The sequence below is a fragment of the Panthera pardus genome, unplaced genomic scaffold (genome assembly GCF_024362965.1).
Source record: "Panthera pardus isolate Hobbes unplaced genomic scaffold, ASM2436296v1 HiC_scaffold_13, whole genome shotgun sequence".
NCBI lineage: Eukaryota > Metazoa > Chordata > Mammalia > Carnivora > Felidae > Panthera > Panthera pardus.
Window position 1 is genome coordinate 142735960 of NW_026526688.1, and position 24610 is coordinate 142760569.

At 45.9% G+C, this 24610-nt stretch overlaps 1 protein-coding gene across 1 annotated transcript in view; it reads right to left on the reverse strand.

The window, feature by feature from the left end:
• SHROOM3 (shroom family member 3) overlaps positions 1-24610 on the reverse strand; it is a 320344-nt gene that overhangs the window by 17135 nt on the left and 278599 nt on the right. Inside the window, 7 exon segments of the mRNA XM_019466895.2 lie at positions 8-158; positions 3487-3975; positions 5125-6021; positions 11673-11746; positions 18756-19154; positions 19156-21477; positions 21479-21962. Coding sequence (XP_019322440.2) covers positions 8-158; positions 3487-3975; positions 5125-6021; positions 11673-11746; positions 18756-19154; positions 19156-21477; positions 21479-21962 — 4816 coding nt within the window.

The following is a 24610-nucleotide window of genomic DNA, read 5'->3' on the forward strand; positions in this document are numbered from 1 at the left end:
CTTTTACCTTCTTTTCATTGACATCCACCTGCTCCTCTTCCTCATTCACCTCCTCTGGCATATCCTTGATCTTGTTCAGAAGCTCAGCCTTGGGAGCAGACACACTGTAGTAGGCAGGACAGTTGACCAGCATGCCCACTGCCTCCTTGTCTTCACTCCTGAGGCATAAAGAACAAAAAAGTACACAGCACATTCCAGAAGCTTCATTTTACCACATGTCTGTGCATTCAGAAAGGTGTAAAAAATGCTATTCATTCCCTTCCCAGAAATTAGGATGAACAAATACTTACCAAAGAGTGATTACTATGTATAGGGCTCTTGGAAGCCAGGCAGACCTGGGCTGGAAAACACCAAAGGGAGTGCTGGGAAGGAGACTGGACATCAGGCCTGTGGATTTGCTAGATGACTCTGGATTAAGTCATTTGACCTCCCTACGTGTTTCTCCTTTTGTGATAAATATGAGTTCCTGAGATACAGGAGTGCTGATGCATGGGGGCACTTGTACCCCAATGTTTATAGCAGCACTTTCAACAATAGCCAAATTATGGAAAGAGCCTAAATGTCTATCAGCTGATGAATGGATAAAGAAGATGTGGTTTATATATACAATGGAATACTACTTGGCAATGAGAAAGAATGAAATCTGGCCATTTGTGACAACATGGATGGAACTGGAGAGTGTTATGCTAAGTGAAATAAGTCAGTCAGAGAAAGACAGATACCGTATGTTTTCACTCATATGTGGATCCTGAGAAACTCAACAGAAGACCAGGGGGGAGGGGAAGGGGGAAAAAAGTTACAGAGAGGGAGGGAGCCAAACCATAAGAGACTCTTAAATACTGAGAACAAACTGAGGGTTGATGGGGGGTGGGGGAGGGGAAATGGGTGATAGGCATTGAGGAGGAGGGCACCTGCTGGGATGAGCACTGGGTGTTGTATGGAAGCCAATTTGACAATAAATTATATATAAAAAGTATGAGTCCCTGAGTGTGAGGGTATTTTGAAGGTGCTGCACCATCTCCAGTTGTGGGTTATTTCCTACTCTTCCACGGTTACCCGTCATCTTTCTGATGCCTACTATGATTGTTGCATGGACACTTGGCCATGTTTCCTTCTCATATAAGCATGACAGCCCAGATAAGCCTAAGAAATCTACAGCTTGCTGGTCAATGGCCACGAGATGTGAAGTCTACTCCCTAGGTACACAGCAGGGGTTTCGAGGCCGGGGAACAAACTAGGAATTGAGAAACCTGATGTCTAGTGTTCTCTGCTTGACTATCACCAAGCTGTCTTTCGAGTAGAGGTCAGAGCCTACTAACTGAATAAATGACTCTATGGAAGTAGGTGAGGTTCTCTTGGAGAGGTATTTCAATTTTGTGACTTTATTTTTAACATCTAGGCCATCATTTTACTATGGAATAAAGAGCCACAGAAGAAGTCATTTTTACTCATTTCCTGTTTGATAGGACTATTCTTCTAAGCAATATAGTTACATTTAATTCAGTTAATTGAAAAAATAGGAAAAAAGTCTTCTGATATGCCCCCCCCCCCCCCATATAGTCATAGCATTACAAATGCTTCTCAGGCTTTTGACTGACTAAACCTCACAATGGCTAGTCTCATGCACAATAGGACATTGCTTGTTTTCACCAGAAGATGGCGCATGCCAGCCTTTTGAAATTCCTCCAGGTCTCCGTGCTGCAAAAGCTACATGACTATTTCATTTCTAAATTGAGAGAACGAATGTTCTCAGTGATAATGCTAGGAAATACTTTGCTAAGGATGTATTTGTAAGTTGCCTTGGCCTTTTTACAGCAAGTGGTCAGAGAATGGAATGAATGGAAGCCCCTAACTCTGATCTATGACACCTACCCATGCGGAACTGACACACCCAGAGAAACCCATCTTTGGGTCCTTCGTGGAACCCAGTGGATTGATTGTCTTGCGCATTGTGGGTACTCAGTAAATGTGTGCTAACCATCGGACCCTGGATAAGTCACTTCACCTCAGTAAGTCTCTGTCTGCCAAATCTGAAGAAGGGGACGGACAAGGTGACAGTTCAGGCCTTGTATTAGGAGAGTCTCCAACAACCTATCAGAGCTTGTAAGGACTCCATCGCTCCTTCCTCTCTCCCCCTCCCCCAAATCAAAACATAGTATTCCTGTTGGTAATTTAGTTAGGATCAGTTGGAAATTTCTAAAGGCAAGCCCAAATTTAGACAAAAAGCTCTGTTTTTATTTAGTCTAGAAGCCACTAACTGTGGAGTACCAATCCATCAATCCACATAGTTTTCAATGAAAATTAAAAAGAAAACAAAAACCACTCTAAACCTTTCCCATAGTAGTCCTTTAAGGAAATCAAACATACAAGAAAATATGCGATCACCCGGGAGAAATCAAAAGAATGAAAAATACAGATTGCTCAGGGTCCTTTCACCCCTGTGGCTGGGGGCTGGGACACACTGCATGACTGTAAACACGTGCCATCAGGGAGCTTCAGGAGCAGAGACTCGCTGGCTGAACAACACTGTGAGACTGCATCCACGTTCAGATCTCTCTTGATTTTTAGGGTTACACAACATCCACCTAACTCTTGAAAAGGGCGAATGTCAGTGTAGTAAATCCATTTGTCTGGGCTTGCTTTTTTTTTTTTTTTCTGAGAGAGATAGGGTGCAAGTGAGCAAGGGGTAGAGAGGGGGAGGTGGGGAGACAAAGGGGTAGAGAGGGGAGGTGGGGAGAGAAAGAAGCGGGGCTCACCCAAAATGGGGCTTGAGCTCACCTAATAGGGGGCTCAAACTCACAAACCGTGAGATCACAGCCTGAGCCAAAGTCAGATGCTTAACCAACTGAACCACCCAGGCGCCCTGGGCTCTCTTCCTTCTTAGAAATCTGTGCTCACCTCCGCCTCTGCTCTGCTCACCACTTCTCCCTGCCACTCAGCACTGACCCCTGTGGTGCTGTCTGCAAAGGTGACTCTGTTGCTTATTGAGTTAGGGGCACTGTGAAGTCATTATGAGAGCAGGCACAGTCACTGGGCCAAGTTCAAATCCAGATGCCATCACTCACATGTTCTAGGGCTTTGGTTGGGCAGTCTTAATTTCTCTGCGTTTCAGTGACCTCACTTGTAAAAGGGAGGTAAGATTGGTTGCAACTTCAGGAGGTTCTTGTGAAGATTCAGTGAGATAATGTTTATATAAAAAATTACTACAAGGGCTAACACAAAGACATCAACAATATTAATGGTTTTAATGGCAATTGTCACCACTATTACTATTTTTGCTGTTGGGCAAGTGCCTAGTAACTCAAGGTCAGTCTGCCCCACTTTCTACTCCTCAGAGCCATTCTGCTAAGGCTGAGATGGCGTGCCATTCTTGGGTCAGAATCTTTGGAAGCAGGAAAATGTCACACAAGTTGTCCTAGACCTATTACCACCCCCATGGAAGGAGGTTAAATATAAGTCTTTTTGAGGGCATTAACAGGGACTTACCTCTTGCTTTCATATCCTGCACAGTTGACAGTTCTTTGCATGGCCTTTCTCTTTATGCTGTTCTCCTTCAACAAGTTTACATCTCGGGGAAACAAACCTTCCATCAGGTCCATAGTTGTCTTCATTCTGGAGTCTGGATCCAAAATGTCTGCCAGAGATTTGTCTTGGTGGACAATTTCCTTTGCCAGAGCCTCTGTTCTGATGTCTTCTGAGGTCTTCTGAGGACCAGAACTAACATTCTTTTCTAAACTCTGAGTCCCACTGACTGGGTTGTGGATGGGAGATGGCTGCCCGGGGCCTGGCTGCTTGCCAAGAGCCCCAGCAAGTTGGGGCAGAGCGCCCATGGTGGAGGTTGGGTTGGTCTCGTTGGCTTCTGAACCCTTGATAGAAGTTTGCGATCTGGAAGCTGGTATCTGACTGCCAACCAAATGGACTGTACCAGGCATGGGCCTTTCCTTGGCAACCGTCACCTTGGCAAATTTGCTGGAGCTGCTAGGGATATTAAAAAAGAGAGGGTAAGAGAGGAGTCAACAGAAGGGTAGGAAGACTGAAGGAGAAGTTTTCCACATCAGGGCTGTGGCTTCCCACATGAGGAATGGTGGGGTGGGGGCAAGGTAGTCATGCCCTGAGGTTATCATTCCCCACAAATTGCAAGGTCCTGAGGGCTTTCTCCTCACCCCAGCAGTTGGTCACATGGGAGTGTGTAACTTTTTAAGGGATCTAGTAGGAATTCAGTTTTGGTGAATGTTGCTGTGAGATTCTAGAGCTTTCTGAAAGGTCCAGGTGAACAGAAGGAGTTAATCGCAAAGGCAACGTGTTCTCTTGGTGTTTAGAGACTGCTTGTCCTGGGAAGTATTTGTTGGGAAATGCTTCTTCTCTATTCTTCTGGCTTCCAAGAGGTTTTCCCTCAACATTACTGACCTTTAGCTCTGTTCTTTATCCTCTCCAATGGACATGGAGTGACTGTGGAAAGAAAGCTGACCATATCCTGTCCATAATCCAGCTTCTTCTCTTTCTTTTGAGAGTGAGGCTACCTCTAGGCTAATCTACACCTCTCTCTCTCTCCCTCCATACACACACACACACACACACACACACACACACACCCCAGTGTGTATCTAGCATGGCCTGAGACTAGGCAGGTAAACCTGTTTGGGGTTCACCATCAGGAGGCTCACTTACACTCAAGAGAGGAGCCATATTTTCCAGTATCAGCTGTATCAGTAACAAGAGCGATACTTTGGTCTTCTATATGTCTTCCTCCTTTGTCTTATTTCTTAATTGATTCAGAACTCAAGCAGGAATGAGGGATGCTATTTATTTAAGACCCTTTGAACTTATCGTGTCCACAGAAGTGAACTATGCCTTTTGGGCTTTGGTGTCCATTTTCACTACTCTTGTCCCTCTGTTCCCGATGCTAGTATTGGGTACTAGGGTCACAACCTGCCAAGGTAAACAAATGAAACCATTCTGCCAGTCGTGTGACTTAAGCTTCTGTAGAAAATCTCCACAACAGGGCTCTCCTGTGGCCAATGAAAGGAGGATCCGGGGAGCCTGCAGGGTAAAACTCTTACTGGAGAGGGGCACCCTTTTGTTCCTCAGCTGGGGGCTTGCCCTATCCAGAGTCTGCCCACTTACCTGGTACAGGGCTCCTTGTGATCCTCACTGTCCAGTTCTGCCTCATACAGAGCGTGGGGAGGAGGTGGAGGAAAGTCATCCAAGCTATTCACTGGGGTGTCCTGGCTCAGCGGAGGCGGTGGGGGTGGGGGAAGTTCAAATGCGGGGCTGGAAGCGGCGTTGGGGTACAAGTCCTTCACAAACACCTCATCATCATCATCTTCCCGAGGTGGTGGGGAGGCCAGCAGGACCGACTCAGATATTCGGAGGGAGATCCTCCCTGGAGTGCTTGGGGCCCCAAGAGGCGAGTCTAGAGTGCTGCCTGAGCTTGGAGGAGTCTGCTGTGTTTTGTAGTGCTTCAGGTCTCCAAAATCAGGTGACGAGGATTCTTCAGGGAGGCTGTCCTCTCTGACCGTGTGGGCCCACTTCACCCGAGGTGGGGCAGGCCGCTGAGGCAACGAGACCCGCTTCCTTGTTGCCTCTTCTAGCCCATGCTCCGGGCTGTCGGGCTCGTGGCCTCTTGGACTGGCAGGCTGGACCAGGCTGTGACCATTGCTTCTGTGGGTCACTGCTGGGGTGTATGGAGGAAGAGGCTGTTGCCCTGTCTGACAGTCCCTTCCAGTCAGCTGATCGGTCGCAGCCTGGGAGCTGGAGGGAACAGGGGAAGGCAGAGCTGAGCTGAGCGGGGTCAGGGATGCAGCCCTAGTGTCTGTGAGATGCCCTTGCATTCCTGTGGGCAACAGCCTGGGGCAAGGCGTTGTTCTGCTGGCCTGCCTCTGATGGTCCAGGGGTCCAGGACATTCGCTGGGTACAGAGGAACCACCAACTGCTTTGCAGCCTGAACCACCCCAACGAAGGCTAGGATGGTGTTTGAGCAACAGCATGTCTTCGTGGCCTCTTTCTGAACAACTGACGGACCTGGAGCAGGATATACAAACATAAGGGTTACAGCTCAAAAGAAAGGGGCAAACTCTGAACCCCAACTTCATTACACAGACGGGAAAAGCATTTAGGAAGCAGGGCCTCAGAGGAGCCACACACTGTCCCTCAGGCTGCTCACACAAAGAAGCAAGTTTAAAAAGGACGCCTGGTGCACAGTTGGTTAGGTGTCCAACTTCTGCTCAGGTCATGATCTTGCGGCTCATGGGTTCGAGCCCCGCATGAGGGTCTGTGCTGACAGCTCAGAGCCTGGAGCCTGCAGTGTGCCTCAGATTCTGTGTCTCCCTCCCTTTTTCCCTCTTAGAAATAATAATAAGCATTAAAAAAAAAAAAAGAAAAGATTCCAGGGGCTCCTGGGTGGCTCAGTTGGTTAGGTGGTGGACTTCAGCTCAGGTCATGATCTCACAGTTCGTGGGTTCATGTCCTGCATCGGGCTCTGTGCTGACAGCTCAGAGCCTGGAGCCTGCTTCAGATTCTGTGTCTCCCCCTCTCTCTACCCCTCCCCTGCTCACGCTCTGTGTCTCTCTCTCAATAATAAATAAACGTTAAAAAAAAATTAAAAAAGAAAAGATTCCAGGCATACAGTCCTACAGGAAATGTCAGATGGTAGACATGGGGGTCACAAGGCATTTCCTTTTATTAGCTCTCTCTCCCTGACCTCCCCACCCCCTCTACACATCCCACATAAGGCAGCTCTTCGGGGCAGGCTTTGGGGTATAAAAGGAAACAGGTACATTTCTTCTGCCCCTTTCAGGACTACTTTGGGAAAGCAGTCCCAGTGTGATCCCCATGGGAGAGGTCTGTTTGGAAAGCACCTGTGTGGGCTGTGAACTTGACGGTTTTATTTACAGTTTTCCCTCAGTTTCCTCCTGTTTTCACTTTTTACAATGGAAGGTAAGGAGGGGGAGGGGAGTCTCCCCAAGGAGCTAATAAGCAATCATCTCTGGAGAAAGAGAGCAATAGCAATGGGCAAATGGGGTACGTGGTGAGTTCAACACCTGTCCTCTATCTAGGCTCTGAGGAAAAACCCAACAACTTCCAATACTTTTGTCATTATGCTCTAAAGGAAGAAAGGAAAACAAAACAGAAATCTGTAGCACTGCCTGCTGCCACCCAAGAGTTAATGTGGGGATAAAACAAAGCGCCGGCAAACCACCCTAATTTGAAAATTCCACATTTGGCGCTCCTTGACTCATATGCAAGTGAATCTGGAGAGCAGATGGAACTTCTCATTTTGCAGATCTGAGTCCCGAGGGAAGCTGTGGCTCAGTCCCCAGGAGAACCCCAGCCCAGGCCTGCCACAAAACCATCCAAGTGCCAGGCAAGGATAATGCAGCATATGGAAGGAGAAGACTGCAAAGAACCAAATTAGCTCTTCTCGGGATGTTATTTTTTCTGTATTATAAATGCAGATGGCTAAGGGGCCCATCTCTCTCTCAGATGCAGCCCCTCCCTTCCCCTCAGATATCCTTTTCATTCAGAGGCAGTATCTTTACCAGGAAAGTCTCAATATCTAAGATTGGCTACTTTGTACTTCTTGGTGGGTTCCCAAATGGGGGTACTGAAAACCCAGAGGCAGGAAATTCGGTGGGGTGGGGGGGGGGCTTTTCTCTCATGTCTTACTCATGTTGGTATCCTCAGTACCTGGTACAAAGTCCTGTCTTGGGGGCGCCTGGGTGGCTCAGTCACAAGCTTCTGACTCTTCAGCTCAGGTCATGATCTCGCAGTTCGTGAGTTCAAGCCTTGCATTGGGCTCTGTGCTGACATTGTGGAACCTGCTTCAGATTCTCTGTCTCCCCTCTCTCTGCTTCCCCTACTCATGCTCACGTGCTCTCTCTCTCTCAAAATAAATAAATGAACTTAAGAAAAAAAGGACTCTCTCAGTAAATGTCTGTTGAACAACTCTGCCCAACTGCAGTTTAGACTGTAGGATATAAACTCTTTTCAAACTCCATACCCTCTAATAGGACACAGAATAACTGGAATCAGTTTTAATGACTAACCTGGGTACCTTCATTTTATTATATTTGTATCTTGAGACTTTTTTAAAAGGGGAAGCATCACTAAAAAAAACCCACGAAATATAATATTTATCCTTTATTTAAAGCCCAAATAAACTTTGAGAGATATATATATATATATATTTTAATGTTTATTTATTTTTGAGAGAGCGGGGGAGGGGCAGAGAAAGATGGAGACAGAAGATATGCACTGACAGTGCAGAGCCTGATGTGGGGCTTGAACTCACAAACCGAGAGATCACAACCTGAGCAGAAGCTGGACACCTAACCGACTGAGACACCCAGGCACCTCTAATCTTTCATATATTTTTAGTTTATGTTGAATCTTCTTAGTTTATAGGAGCCATACTTCAATTGTATATTTTTGAAGGTAATGTTGGAGTTAAATGCTTAGTCTAGTTGAGAATGCTTCTCCTAGGGGATTGTTTTGTATGTTTTCAAGAACAAAAGATAGGGTGAAAGAGATGTTTGAGTCTCTTTTATACTAGAGTGTGAGAGGCAAACATCTGTTCACAGGTATCCAGGAATCCTAACATTCAAGAATGGAGTTTGAAAGCAATTAGTCTTCTTTTTTTCCTTCATAGCTTTTTTTAAAATGTGATAAACACAGAAAATTTACTATTCTATTTTTTTTAAGTTTATTTATTTTGAGAGAGCACACACGTGCGAGAGAGCCAACAAGGAAGGGACAGAGGGAGAGGGAGAGAGAGAGGATCCCAAGCAGGTTCCACACTGTCAGCACAGAGCCCGATGAGAGAGCTTGAACTCATGAACCGTGAGATCATGACCTGAGCTGAGATCAAGAGTAGACCACTAATTAACCTACTGAGCCACCGAGGTACCCCTATGACTCTATTTTTAAATGTTCAGTCTGGTAGTGTTAAGTATATCCATATTGCTGTGCAACAGATTTCCAGAACTTTCTCTTCCTGTAAATCCGAAACTCGATACCTAAGCAACAACTCTTCTCCCTTCCCCCAGCCCTGAAACCTCTACTTTGTGTTTCTATGCATTTCACTAGTTTATAGATGCCTTATGTAAATGGAATCAGAGTATTTGTCTTTTTGTGTCCAGCCTGTTTCACTTAGCATAATGTCCTCAAGATTCATCCATGTTGTAGCATGTGTCAGACTCCCTTTTTAAGACTAAATAATATCCCAGTATATGTATATACCACATTTGTATCTATTGATGGGCATTTGGGCTGCTTCACTTCTTTGCTATTGTGAATAGTGATGCTATGAACACGGGTATGAAAATATCTCTTTGAGATACTGCTTTCAACTCTTAAGGATGTATGCTCAGATATGGCAGATTTTTAATTTTTTTGAGGAACTGACATGCTGTTTCCCAAAGCAATGGAGACTATTTTGCAATCTCACCAACAATTATTTTTGGTGGAGGGAAAGACATTTATTACTGAGCTATAAATTAGAGGTGGCAGGGCCCTAGTAGTCATGTTTGCACAAGGGGACCAACGTCTCCACATCGCTTTCGATATATCTGATAGTAGGCCACCCAAATGGGTATGAGGTGGTATCTTATTATGGTTTTGATTTGTGTTTCTCTCATCATTAGTGATGTGAAGCACCTTTTCATCTGCTTGTTGGGCATTTTTTATCATCTTTGGAGAAATGTCTCGTCAAGTTCTGTTTTAAAAAATTTTTTTTAGTGTTTGTTTATTTTTGAGAGACAGAGCATGAGCAGAGGAGGAGCAGAGAGGGAGACACAGAATCCAAAGCAGACTCCAGGCTCTGAGCTGTCAGCACAGAACCCAACACGGGGCTCAAACTCATGAACTGTGGGATCATGACTTGAGCTGAAGTGGGACACTTAACCAACTGAGCCACCCAGGCACACGTGTTTTTTAAGTAGGCTTGGGGTACCTGGGTGGCTCAGTTAGCTAAGCGTCTGACTCTTTGTTTTGGCTCAAATCATGATCTTATGGTTTGTGGGATCGAGCCCCGCCTCCGGCTTGGGATTCTCTCTCCCTCTCTCTGCCCCTCCCCTGCTCGGTCTCTCTCTCTCTCTCTCTCTCTCAAAATAAATAAATAAACTTAAAAAAAAAAAAGGAGGCTTTACGCTCAGTGTAGAGCCCACCTTGGGGCTTGAACTCACGACCCTGAGATCAAGACCTCAGCTGAGATCAACAGTCAGATGCTTAACCAACTGAGCCACCCAGGCGCCCCTCAAATTTTTTTTGTAACTGAGGTATTTTTTTTTTTTTTTTTTTTGGTTGAGTTACTTTCGCCTTTGACTTCAGACAGTTCTCTTTTGGCAGTACGTTAGGTCACTTACTTTTCCCTTGTTTCTAGCTTGTAAGCAATGCACCCAAACTAACCAAAGTTCTCAGCCTCACCTTGAATATTTTCTTCACTTTAGGCACAGCTATGGGAGCAAGAGCACATAACCGTGGACGTCTGCTCTTGGCCATAAAGAAGGTAACTTAATACCCACCTCCTGATACCACATAGGCTGCTTTTAGGTGGCAGTATTAGGCTGAGCTACTGAGAAGGTGAATACAGTATAGAAAAAAGGAGAAACAAGGATTGAATTAAATGTAAGAAAAAGAGGGGCGCCTGGGTGGTGCAGTCGGTTAAGCGTCCGACTTCAGCCAGGTCACGATCTCGCGGTCCGTGAGTTCGAGCCCCGCGTCAGGCTCTGGGCTGATGGCTCGGAGCCTGGAGCCTGTTTCCGATTCTGTGTCTCCCTCTCTCTCTGCCCCTCCCCCGTTCATGCTCTGTCTCTCTCTGTCCCAAAAATAAATATAAATTTATTTATATTTGAAAAAATGAAAAAAAAATGTAAGAAAAAGAAACTGGCTTCAAAAAACATGGAAGGTAGGAGGGAAGATGTAAATGCATACTACAAATTATAGTAGATAGCCCTATGATGTTGCCTTAAAACCACACACAGGCACGTGCGTCAGGAGAAATTCCTTGGAAATTTCTACTTAAGCTCCATGTGAATAGCTCAAAAATTCAAAGTCTAAAAAAGTATCCATTATATGTTTCTACTTAGGAGAAATGATTTTGATGACAATTTTTAACTTTCCTGCTATTTTTTTTTTATCCCTAAATGCCTAAAAATTATTTGGGAGCTTTACTTTTTATTTTGTGTGCTTCCTGTAAGTTTGTCTTGCTCTGTGAAGCTGTTCATGAAATGGTCACTCCTCCTCTAGTGTTCTAGTCACCAGACCTGACCCTTTGTGCACAAGACTGGAAGACAGCCACACAAAGAGGCCCCATGTGTGACAGCCAGATATGCATGGAGCATCTCCATGAACTATTCTGAGGCTACTCTTACTTGAAGTCAACCACTGCTTCAACAGTACACATTCTAAATCTATTTTGAAGAAGTCTCATCCTTAAAGAAAGTCATCTGTAAATAAAAAACGTAGAAGGTCCCTATGGTACAGACAAATGGCAGAGGCAGCACACAGTCCTATGAAACATCTTAATGTCACGTTTCCCTTCCTTGGAGAGAAGAATAGAAACATTTTTTTAAACTTTTAAGTTTATTCATTTCTGAGAGAGAGAGAGGGAGACACAGAATCTGAACTCCGGCGGCATTCCTAAGGCAGAGGGCATCATAAATACACGTACATACCTGGACCCAGGGCCAGCCAAATAATACGGATCCTTCACAGGGCCAAAGCTGTTGTTTTCCCCCAAAACCACATCCTTGAAACACAAGAAAGGCACAGCGTTATTCCCAAAAAAACAGGCACTGAAATTTACCAAGAAGGTGGAGGTAGAAAGGAGAAGGAACCTTTACTGGATGCCTACTCCTTACGGTCAGGCACCAATGCAGGACTGTTACATACTACCCCTCCTCATGCTCAATGCCCCAGGAAGTGCTGGGAACCCTGGTGCATTGAGGAAGACACAGATCCAAAGCACTTAACTGTCCCAAGGTCACAAGTGGCAGAGCCAGGATTTGCACCTCAGTCTGTCTCGCCAGGTGCCTCTCCTAACAAGGACATTTTCTAAGCAGAAGTCTGATAGCACTTATCTCCAGGGTTCAAAATAACCGCTGGACTTGAAACAGAATGATGAAAATCAATTCAAAGGGCCAAACTTTTGAACCAGCAATAGGGAAATATGGGAGATGGCAAGAAAAGGATAGTTTATTGAATTTAGCAAAAATCTCAAATGTTCTGATGTATAATTAGAAAAATGGTAAGTATCTGGCTTGTAATCAGCTTGAAGTATATTCTCTCCAGGAAAAACATCTCACCCACCTGTACTATCAGTAACTCTGGTAACTTTTCAGGGATTTTCTTTTGGTTCTATCTATCTATCTATCTACCTACCTACCTACCTACCTACCTACCTTAGAGGGTGCGAGAGGCAGAGAGAGAAAGAATCCCAGGAGGGGAAGAGGGAGAGAAGTGGGGGGTGGAGAGAAGTGGGGCTCAAGCTCACGAACCGTTAAGATCGTGACCTCTGCCAAAGTCAGATGCTTCATTCCTGAGCCACCCAGGCACCTGTGCCTGAGCCACCCAGGCACCTGTAAGGGTATATATTGGTTTCCCAAAAGGGTGGTAGGTGAGATTTGTTTGGTTTGTGTGAGTTTTCAGTAGTATAAAATTTGGCCCATGTGACCAGGTCCCTGATGAAGACAATGATATTGCTATTGATAATACATTTAATTTTCAATTATAAATTGAAAATTTATTGAATATAATTATTTCAATTATTTATAACAGGCGACAGGCAGAAAACAGAGACATTAAATCCATATATGATCTTCCACTTAGTTTTAGCAACTCATTTCACCATTTACTCTCTCCAATGGGCTAACTGCTTTCCAATCTTTTTTTTGGCCCAGTCAGTGGTAGAGGTACTCAAAGGCAACAGGAAGGAGCCAAAGGCAGTAGTAGGTCTGAAGGGAAAACAAACACCTGAATATTAATAGCAGTGATCCCTTATTGCATTTACTGAGTGCCACTCTGCTAACTACCTTACAATCCTCAAATTGTGTGTCTGGAATTTTATCAGGCCCCTGACGGTCCTTCTGTAAGTTAACCTATAATAAGAGGGAGCAGGGAGGTAACTGCAGCTCAGAAAGGTTAAGTATTTTGCCCACAGTTAAAGTGGAGGAGGGAGGATTCAAACCATCATCTCTTCAAAGCTCCAGATTTTTCCTTGGAATCTTCCAGGTGAGTAGAGGCTGTGCTGGATGCAATGAGATTTCAATGCTTTGAGAGAAAGGAGTTCCATGTGTCTCTTATTTGCTCAAATATTGATAGAGGGAATGGGAATTCCTGCTCTCCACAAAACCTTCTGGTCCTTCTGAGGTCTTTCCCTGTTCCACCCCCTCTTGACAAGAATGTACAGCTTTGCCAATAATTAAGTGGGAACGCTTCTACCTCCCCTTTAAGCTCCTTCCCCACTAACAGTTAGGTATATTTTTCCATTTTTCTTATTTCCTTTGAATTTCAGTATGAGTTTAACTTCTGTAGTCACATGAGTTGGCCCTCAGAATGAGGCGCTTAAGTTGATATTTATGTGGGTGTGCATAAGATAAAGGAAGAAAAAAAAAGACTTCATAGGATAGCAACACCAAAATAAATAAATAAATAAATAAATAGATAGATAGATAAATAAATAAATAAATAAATAAATAAATAATAAAGGAAGTGAGACCCACTCACAGGCCATTGAGAGAACTCTCTAAACTTCCTGTTGCTGACAATACCATTTGGACAGAAGTCCAGCCTAGTACAAGCCCGAGGAGGCTCAATTTCTGTTGCATTTACTTGCTGTGATTTGGACATACATTCACTGCCAAAGAAGACTTTATTTTCTATAACCTGTTAAGAAGTATAAAGTACTTATGGCAATTTAGGAAAAAGCAATGGCTCTGGGAGAAATACAAGGTATTGAGTTATTCTAGTAGACACTTGGACAAGTGTCTATTTGTGTCTATTAGTTATCTGATTTTTGATGACGGACTTCAAAATACCCCAGTTCTTATTCTTCATTAGGAATAGCAAACTTAAAATTGCAAACCTAAAGTCTATGGAGTCCCGATCCTCACTCTTGCTTTGGGTTTTGAGTTACTTAGTATCTTCATAGCCAATAAAATATGAAGACAATAGTATTCATCTACTTTGGAATACCAGTTTCAAGTATCTGCTAAGATGAATCAAATCCACTTGAGAAATCTTAAAATTTTTTTTAAATGTAAATAACAGTAATCAGTAGATGTTAAAATGAAATAAATTCATTGACTGAAGTTTTCAGATAGATATTTAATGCTAGCCTCCTCCTTTTCCCAAACTTTTTTATTCAGGGAGGGAGCAGAATCTGGTGTCCAGCAACATGGGGTCAAAACCTTGCTCCCACCACCTGGGACAAATTTCCCATCCTTTCTGTGCTCATATCCCCCTTCTGTAATACAGAGATAACAACAGTATCTACTTTGCACAGATGTAAGGATTATTTTTATGCTTATAAAACATGTAGTACGACAACTGGTACATACATAGCAAACATTTATTATTAGCTATTTGCAACTTTCCCTTTGGTGGAAAGGTGATTCTGTTTATGCACAAGCTTTAATGGGTGCTTACTGAAGGGGTGCTAAAATGAGTTACAAGCTGCATTCTACAGAATCAAGCCTACATCCAACATGGTAGGATGCACTAAGCAGTTTTCTCAGTAGTTAAATGATGTTTGTCATACCATCACATGCTGAGCATCTTATATATCAGGAACCAGGGTCTTTGAGAAAACAGGCAGAAAGAGAGAAGCCTCTAACTCAGCATCTGGAAAAACAACTCCCAGCCAGGAATCTTATTTCTCCAAAGGCTTCTTTTTATAGCCTTTGCTGTATTTTAAATCTATGCGATGAATAGGTGTAAATTTCCATCTCCCAAGCAGAATTACTTGGATGTTCTCTGGCAGCTTTGCAGGGCACATCCACTTTAAAAAGGTTAAATTTTCTAAAGCTTCATAGAAAGCAGGAAATAGGTAAGAATTTGGTGTTCCCTTCAGCTCCATCACTAATATCCACTGTTCTGTAATAACTACTTCTGTAGTTGTTTAGGCCCAAGAGTGATCAATTTTTATTAACAGAAGAATTGATTTTTTAAGATACTTTAATTTTTTTTAATGTTTATTTTAGAGAGAGATTGAGAGACAGAGTACAAGTGGGGGAGGGGCAGAGAGAGAGAGAAGGTGACAGAATCCAAAGCAGGCTCCAGGCTCTGAGCTGTCAGCACAGAGCCCGACGCAGGGCTCGAACTCACGAATTGTGAGATCATGACCTGAGCCGAAGTCAGATGCTTAACCAACTGAGCCACCCAGGCGCCCCTTGGAAGAGTTGATGTCTATGCTGACCTTGTTTTAGAGGCAGAAACTATCCTCGATAATGGATTTTTGAAAAGGAATGGAATCCTTGTCAAAAGCTTGTAAATCCTGCTCTAGCATCTGGCTGGCGGGAACAAGCAGCATGTGTTCAGGACCATAAATAGACTCCATATTTTGGGTTTAACTGAGGCAGACAGTTTCCACAGGGTTCCTTAATTTCTCAGAGTTCTCTAAAGCTCGGATTGAGACAAATTCCTACTGAATACCTTCATTAAAGCTTAATAATAATGGTAAAGTTTCTCGAATTTATGCAAATAAAAAACCAATATAATATCCTAAAATAATAACCACAATAATTGTGTGGAGCCTAGTTTTTTTGTTTTTTTTTTTAACTAGTTCTACAAATAGGGTAGATGATGGCTGTATGAAGAAGAATCAAGGAGCAGACCTTGCCATGGACCTGGTCTCCAGGCAGGCAAGGTCTGGTGCTGGGTGGGAGAACGGGAGAAGGAAGGTCAGGAGCACAGTCCTGGCTGTTACAATCTGAGGGATGATATTCTATTTTCAGAATTTATAGGAGCAAGGCAGCACAGATAAACTCTTTGATTTTGAAATGTTTCCCCCCTCTGGCATCACAGTCACCAAATTAAATAATATCTAAATATGGTACTCTATTGCAGAGGATGTAAATAATGTTCTGTATTTGTCTTTTGAAAAAGTGTTTCAAATAATATATTTAGCTGGGATTTAGAAGAATTTCATCACTTCTCTATACCACCTATGTTTTAGCTTTATTTCCCAGTTTACCAGGCTTGAGACGTATTTGGGGAGAAAGCAAAGGAACATTCATAGCCATCCAATCAATTCCCCAAGGGAGAAGGAGGACATCTCATAAGAAATAAATAGCAGAAGATGATTTAGTTTTCACCTAAACATTTCTGTTTTCTGTAGAACATGGGAAGAAAAATTAAGATGTTTGGATTACTATGCTCCTGAAGCCCATCAAACTCGCTGAAATTTCATGTTACATACATGGGTTTTAAGTGTTTTAGTTGTAGGATAAGGAGTAGAAATTAGCTCTGTTTTTCCTTCTGAGGGGAGGAAAATGGTTAGGGAATGCTTATGGAGGATTGCCTCTATACAATTTTCTTGTGGGTTTATACTGGGGAGAAAAATGTTTCTGGATATTTTGAAACAGAAAATATCTCGATGGGTACAGAATTTTGTTTCAGAAATGGTGCAGCAAAGTACTTCTCAGGCAGTAATGTCTGAATCTTTCTTTTTTTGAGGCTGTTTCTACCAACTAATGCCTCCCCCCACACAACCCCCAATCTTTTATAAATCTCCTGCCCCATCCTTCACAGCCTGGTTCAAAGACCATCTCCTTCACCACACTGAGATATCACCTCACACCAGTCAGAATGGCTATAATGAACAAATCAGGAGACTGTAGGTGCTGGAGAGGATGTGGAGAAACGGCAACCCTCTTGCACTGTTGGTGGGAATGCAAACTGGTGCAGCCACTTTGGAAAACAGTGTGGAGGTTCCTCAAAAGATTAAAAATAGATCTACCTTATGACCCAGCAATAGCACTGCTAGGAATTTACCCAAGGGATACAGGAGTGCTGATGCATAGGGGCACTTGTACCCCAATGTTTACAGAAGCACTTTCAACAATAGTCAAATCATGGAAAGAGCCTAAATGTCCATCAACTGATGAATGGATAAAGAAATTGTGATTTATATACACAATGGAATACTACGTGGCAATGAGAAAGAATGAAATATGGCCTTTTGTAGCAACGTGGATGGAACTGGAGAGTGTTATGCTAGTGAAATAAGTCAGTCAGAGAAAGACAGATTCCATGTTTTCACTCTTATGTGGATCCTGAGAAACTTAACAGAAGACCATGGGGGAGGGGAAGGAAAAAAAAAGTTAGAGAGGGAGGGAGGCAAATCATAAGAGACTCTTAAAAACTGAGAATAAACTGAGGGCTGATGGGAGGTGGGAGGGACGGGAGGGTGGGTGATGGGCACTGAGGAGGGCACCTGTTGGGGTGAGCACTGGGTGTTGCATGGAAACCAATTTGACAATAAATTTCATATTAAAAAGATAAATAAAAAATTTTAGAAATGATCAAAAAACCCCATCTTCTTCAAGAGAAGCCCTGAGATCCCCTCAGTTAGAATTAATAACTCTCCCCTCTATAGCATATTATTTATCACTGCTCCCAAAGCATTCACTAGTCATGTTAGTTACTTATAGTTAAGTTCAAGTCCTTGTTCAGTTGTGAATCCCAGAAAGGCATGAACCTTATTTTGTTTTGTGTTTCTTTCAACCTTCTAATACAGTGCTTTTCATACAACACGTGTTCTACAGATGCTTGCTAAATGGTGGACTTCTCTGTTGGGGAAAACAGAATTTGAGAAGGGACAATGGAGGCGTTTTCCCCTGAGCTAACATAAATATGAATGCCTAATATATATATTAGTTCCTGATATCATCTTTGGTGGGAAGGGAACTATGAGGTGAGCCTTTGATCTGCAGGGCATGCACAGCGAGGAGCCACTGAGAATTAGGGAAATTAATACACTCCTGGGACTTAGTGCTCAGGTTCTATTGCGAACTGTGCTGAAATTTCCAGTGGAAAGCACTTGATAAACTTTGAGTAGTTTGAAACCTTTATGAGAACATTCTTTTATGAGAGAATTTGAAAGCGTATGATTCTCCTATCTCCCCAAGACAGTGCACAGAAAGGATCCAGATGGGAGCAGGGAGACATAGGTTTGGTGTGGGTAATATAACTACACAGGATGATTGTGAGAATCAATGAGATAAAAAATGTAAAGCATACTTAGCTGAGGGCCAGGACTTCAATAACTGTAACTATTAAAGTCAGTAATTCTACATGTTTTATAAATGCATAAGTCTAATAGAGGATGCAAAGCTAAAATCTTTAAAATTCCAAGACACAGTTTGTACTGCACAGTGGGGGGGGGGGGGGGGGGGGGGGCGGGGGCACCGTAAAAAAAAAAAATCACTAACTTTTCCTAACCATGCATCCTTGCACTGAGAGATGGTGACTTCCTAAAATGAAGTGTGTACGTGTACACACACACACACACACACACACACACTATATGTATGCATACCTCTATATAAGATGTATGGGTCTATATAAGATACCTATACAACTCTATATATCTACATATCAATCTCTAGATCTCTGTAAGGGTACCGGGCACCCAGAAAGAAATCACCCCATGAAAACAAATGCTACCCTTTTGCATGTCAAAGGAAAATTAAAGGGGAGCCTCACTAAAGCTCCAGGGCCAGAAGGGCCCCATCCTAGGACCCTCTGGTTGCACTTACCTGACGCTTGTCTGCAGTGGGAGAGGACCGTGATCTCACATGGACAGGAACCGCCAGGACGTCTGAGCGCTCCAGCAGGTCTTCAGCAGACATGGACTTCCCAGCCCTCCTGGCTGCGGCCCCCCACGAGGAGGGCTCCCCAGGGGTCCTGTCCACCCTCTGGGTGCCCTTCGGCCCATAGTTAGCTCCAGTGAGCAGCTCCCTCGGGGCTTGGTCCCCACGTCGCAGTTCCCCAAAGACATGACCACCAGCGAAGGAGCTGCTGCGATCTCTGGGGGTCCGTGGGGACTCCCCCACGTCCCCCGCCGCTGCTGCGGCAGGCAGGAGGGCGGCCTCCCTGCGGAGCTGCAGGCTCGGTTCCCGAAGCGAGCAGAGGCTGGAGGCCGAGGTGAGGCCGGGGGCCCTCGGACGCCGCGGGGCCGGGCTGCAGGTAGGTGCTCTGGGCGCGCTCCCGCGGTGGCCCGGGCTCCTGGAGGCTGCAGGCGGCGGAGGAGGGCCGCTTGCCGGTCTTGCGCTGGATGTAGTCGGCCAGGGCGCTCTGCTGGAACTGCTTCAGCTCGGGGCCCGACAGGCTGAGCGTCGAGCAGGCCTTGCCGTCGCGCTCGAAGATGCGGCGCCGGTCCGCCACCGTGCTCTCGGCGAAACGCAGCCCCTTCTTCTGCGCGCTCGAGGGCGCCGGCTCGGCCTCCTCCGAGATCCCCACCTCGTTCATCTTCTCGGGCTCCGAATAGGAGCGCTTCTTCTGTTCGGGGGTCAGGCGACGGCGCGGCCCCCTTCGGGTGGCAGGGAGCGCGGGTCGGGCAGGGTCGCCCTCGGCCGGGGTCACGCTGTGCCGCTCACGAGGCGTGTGCGGGGAGGCGGAAGCCGCCGCCTCCGGGCTCCGCAGCCCCACGTGGGCCGAGGCGGGCCTTGGACGCCAGGCTCTCGAAGCCGCGGGTGTCCCCGGCTCGAGGTCCCGGCGTCGAAAGGAGGTGGCCCCCAGGACGCGGGACTGCGCGTCCTTGATGCTGTTCCGGTAGGCACGGCTGAAAGGGGCGTCCAGCACCGGCGACTCGGGCGTGCTGGGCCTGTCATCCAGCCACACGGGCTCCTGCTCCGTCTCGCCGAAGAGCTGAAAGGTGCTCTGGCTGCGGAGCAGGTGCGTGTCCCGCCTCGGGGGCTCGCTGCCTTGGAGCTGGGGGCCACAGCCGCCATCCGCACCCCTCCTCAACTGCTGACTGTGTGGCTGCCGGGTAACCTCTTCCAGTTTTGGCTCCTCCTTTTTGAAGTGCTGCTGCTCCCCATTGCCTATGGGTTCAGTGGAGTCGGAAAAACGGATATTGCCTTTTGTCTCCTCAAAGTCCTTCCCAAAAGGATGAGAATTTGGAACGGTCCTGTTGGGCCTGTAGTTATGGCCATAATGAGAGCTGCCCACACTTAGGGGTCTCTGGCTCCCTTGTTCTCGCTGCTCTATCTTGGAAACCTTCTCCAGCACGGAGCAGTGAGGCTTCCCATACTGAAAGCCCTGCAGAGCCGAGGCGCTGCTGGAGCTGAGCCGCCTCCGGCCCAGACTGGATGTCTGCTGGTGGGGTGGAGAGGGAGGGTCCTCGTGCCTTGGGTCTGAACTTGGGAAAGAGGCCAAGGCACTGGTTCTCGCCTCGGGCCTTGGATAGGAAACTGGCCTGTCCAGGTGGCTCCTGTGATCGGGAACAGCTTTCCTGCCAGAGTCCTCCCCCTTGCTGTTGACTACACAGGTGGACCTGCCATCCTGGTAGCCCTCCTGGGCTCCTCTTCCTGGCTCCACGCCGCTCTGCCTTCTTAGATTCTCAGGAATGTTCTGGAGAGAGGAGAAGGCTGACTTGGTCCTGCCAAAGTTGTTCGGCGGGCTCTGGCCTAGGCTCTCCCTCTCCAGCCTGTGCTGCAGGTTGGCATTGTGGTCTGCGTGTAAATCACCCTCCCAGGGCTCTGAGGGCCTGGAAGATCTCTTGTCTTCACCCACTTTGAGGCTGTGGTGATTAGAATATGGTTTGTTGCTGTGGGTGCTCTTTCTCTCGTTGGGATGTGGGCTGCTGCCGTGGAGAGGGGCGAGCTGTCTCTCCAGTGAGGTATCCTCCTCATTTTCAGGTACTGAAGGGAAATGGACTCTGTAGGGGACACATTTGGCTGAAGTTTCAGGTTTCCTCTCTACCAGGGACATTGAATCAGGTTCTAGAGGCTGGTAGAAGGCGAACCCAGACCTGCTAGATCCATTTTGGTTCCCATTCTCGTCAAAGGTAGCCATTTTGTCACAAGCTCCGTGGGGAGCTGTATACCCACTCTCCTTGGCCAGTGCTGGGTAGAGCGTGCCGTTACCACTCACAGAAGGCTGGGGCACCTGGGCAAAGTGTGGCTCCAGAGAAGGTACCGGGTAGATGCCAGTTGGCAGTAGAGGTTGGCCAGGTTGGGCCTTCTGGGGGTAATTATGCTTGGGCTTCGCCGGGGGGCTGTTCTCTGGACTCTTCTCTAGCACAGTATGCAGCTGTTCCTCTATGAAGGGAGATTTCAGGGAGGCTGCGACGTTTGCCTGAGGCCGACAGAACCGCTTCTGATCAAGGCTAGACCAAGAGCTGGGCCGTTCTCGCTGCCGAAAGGCTGCATAACTGTCGCTCCGAGCTGGGGGCAGCGGTGCAGCCGCTTTAGGAGCCAGGCTGGAAGTGGCCATCTCCAAGGAACCGGGGCATTGCTGGCTCCAGGATGGGGGGGGGCGCCCCCTTGCCCCGAGGAACACTGTGCCATTTATCATAGCCCTGACCATCTGCTGATGCTCGGGCCTCCCTCCCTTGGAGAAGCAGGGCTGAAGAGTTCACCTCATACTCTGCTGAGACTCCCCTCCGGGGATCATAGACTGTCTTGACATAGCGAATGTCTGCCTGCCTCATCCCTTCTAGGAGGCCGCCCCGGGCAGAAGTGGTGTCCACGGAGCCTGAACGCTCCCGGCTAGAGATGCTGGGGGGCGGATACTCTAGGATGCTAGAGCTGGTGGAGAAGGAGCTGTACGCCGAGTCTCTCTTGTTGTGGAGGTGGCTGAGCTGGTCAATGCTGCTGGTGGACTTGGCAGGGGAGAGAAGATGGCAGGGTGGGTATCCCCCACTGGGCTCCAGGCTCTCCATGCTCCCCTGGGAGCTGCAGTGGTCAGGGCTTCGCCTCAGGTACGCGTGGTCATAGTTGGAGAGGTCACTGGTAGAGGAGCTGGAAGAAAGGGAGACACAGCAGTCAGCACCATGAGCCGCTACCATTTGGTAGGCTTACAGGCACAGGACCCAGCTTATAAATGTACTCTTGTGCAAGATGTTTCGTTTTTGGAAGGGTGGGTGAAAAGGGCCATATTTGGGCCTTGCTCGGCCTCCTTGTATGTTGTTACTAGGAGTAATTGCCCGACAGTGTAACCTATGTGGCTCTAATTAATCACCCAGGCTTGCAAGGGGAGGAACAGGGAGCAGAGAGGAAGCCATGTGACCAAATCACATTGATGTGATTTGCTCCGTGCTACAAATGACATTCTACATGTGCCAAGAAAGGATAGAGGAAGAGGAGGAGGGGTGAGAGACACTGCAATTTTGTGTCCCTTGGGGCTGTTTGTGGGAAGAGGAGGAAGAGCTCACTAAGAGACCAGGCACGTGAAACGGGTGAGGGAGACTCAGTGTGCACGTGTGTATGTTTTTAGTTAATATCTTTCCTTTTTATGGAATTGAAGGGCTACACCTTGGCAATGTTCCTGGAATCTCGACTGTACTAGAGACAATTTGTTTGTAGTGAGAAAGCTAAACACAAAGCTGAATGAGAGAAATACAGAGAAATGGGAGTCAGAGAAGGCTAACAGGAGAGGGAAGCTTACTAAGAAGCCTTAATCACGGGAGCCCATCCCTATGAATGACTTCCCAAAGCCTGAGCAAAGCCTCCTTCATACACTCAGAAAGGTAAGCCTTTCTCCTTTACAAAATCCTCTGCCAGCAAGAGGGGGAATGACTTTCAATCCTGGCATGGCATACCCCAAAAAGTTGCCTCAAAACAAACTTACTTATAATTAGCTTTAATTATAAACTCAAGATACACTTCACCCAGAATGTTGGGGGAGTGAGGGCATACAGGAAGAAGTAAGTGGGGGCACCTGGGTGGCTCAGTCACTTGGGCATCTGACTCTTGATTTCAGCTCAGGTCATGATCTTGCAGTTCGTGAGTTCAAGCCTTGTGTTGGGCTCTAGCTATCAATGTGGGATTCTCTCCCTCCCTCTCTCTCTCTGCCCTTTCCCGGCTCTTGCTCTGTCTCTCTCTCAAAATAAATAAATAAACATGAAACATAAAATAAAATAAAAATAAATAAGGAAGGAATATAGGGTCCAGAAGTCAAACAATAATCTCAAAACTGTTCAAATGTTTGTGACTTACTGCTCTCTACTGAAGGATAAATCACTCAAAGTTTTTGCTAAGCTTTTCTATTTTCTTAAAAAATTTTTTTTTTATATTTTTATTTATTTTTGAGAGAGAGAAAGACACAGAGTGCAAACTGGGGAGGAGCAGAGAGAGAGAGGGAGGCGCAGAATCCGAAGCAGGCTCCAGGCTCTCAGCTGTCAGCACAGAGCCCAACACGGGGCTCGAACCCATGAACCATGAGATCATGACCTGAGCCAAAGTTGGACGCTTAACCAACTGAGCCACCCAGGTGCCCCTAAGCTTTCCTACTTTTAAATGAGTTGCCATTTAAGTACTGTTACAATTCATGGTGTTATTACTATATTTCTAGATCTCATGTAAGTAAATACAGTGTTTTATTGGCTAAGGAAGTGCCTTATTGGCTTTGTGGCTGGCCTAAATCCAGGGTCTATGGCAAGAGACTAAAAAGGCCATATTCTGACTCAAAACTGGCACCGGAATTCAAGGAAGAGTACATTTTCAGCAACTCACTTCAAGAATGTAACTCTTCTTTTTTAGAGAAAGTCAGTTTACTGAATGGAGCATCCTACTTTAGGAGGAACAGGTAGAGATTCAAGGGAGACAGGAAGGAACAGCTCACGAGCCAGCCAGATTACAGATATCAGTCCTGGCACTCAATGGCATGGCATATGTCACTGCCAGATTTTACCCCTCCACCCTCCCTTCCCAGCTCTTTGAAATGAAGAGATTGTGTTAAAAATGTACATGACAGCTCAGCTGGGGATAATCCCACATGACCCACTTATGCTTCCCTTTATCTCCTCTAAGATAGATTCAGAGCTAACACTTCTAATGGAAATGGAAGCCGTATATCCATAATGGCTGTTTTGCTCACCAGTTCCATGCAGGTGGTAGGCACTACTCAATCCCCCTCCAAACTGCTGAGAGTTTTAGCAGTCTTTCACTGAAAGGATAATTCACATCTACTTGGGAACACACAAAAAGTCAAAGAGAATAAACTGAATAACTGAAACTCTCATTACTGAGCGGAAACAAGGGTCATCACTAACCTATCTCAAACTGTAGATGATGTCTAGAAATACAAAATCACTGGTAGAACTATCTCTAGGCAGAGCAAGGGCAGAATGGGTTACAGAGCTCAAGGAAACTTAAGCCACCACACCTCAGGTGGAATGCACCATGTGAGGACTGCAACATGCTCTTTGCTACTCGGGGAGAGCTCCACCCCTTTGGAATCCCCCTTCCCAAGCTTCGTGGGGAGTATGACCAATCGGTATGCTATGCCACGAGTGTGCTGACATCACCCTCTGCAAAGTTCTTCTGCCACTTTCTGGAAGTAGTCATTTTGATTATCTTTGCCATTCCTGCTTCCAAGATGGCACTTTAAAAAAATTTTTTTTTAATGTTTATTTTTGAGAGAGACAGAGAGATAGAATGCAAGTGGG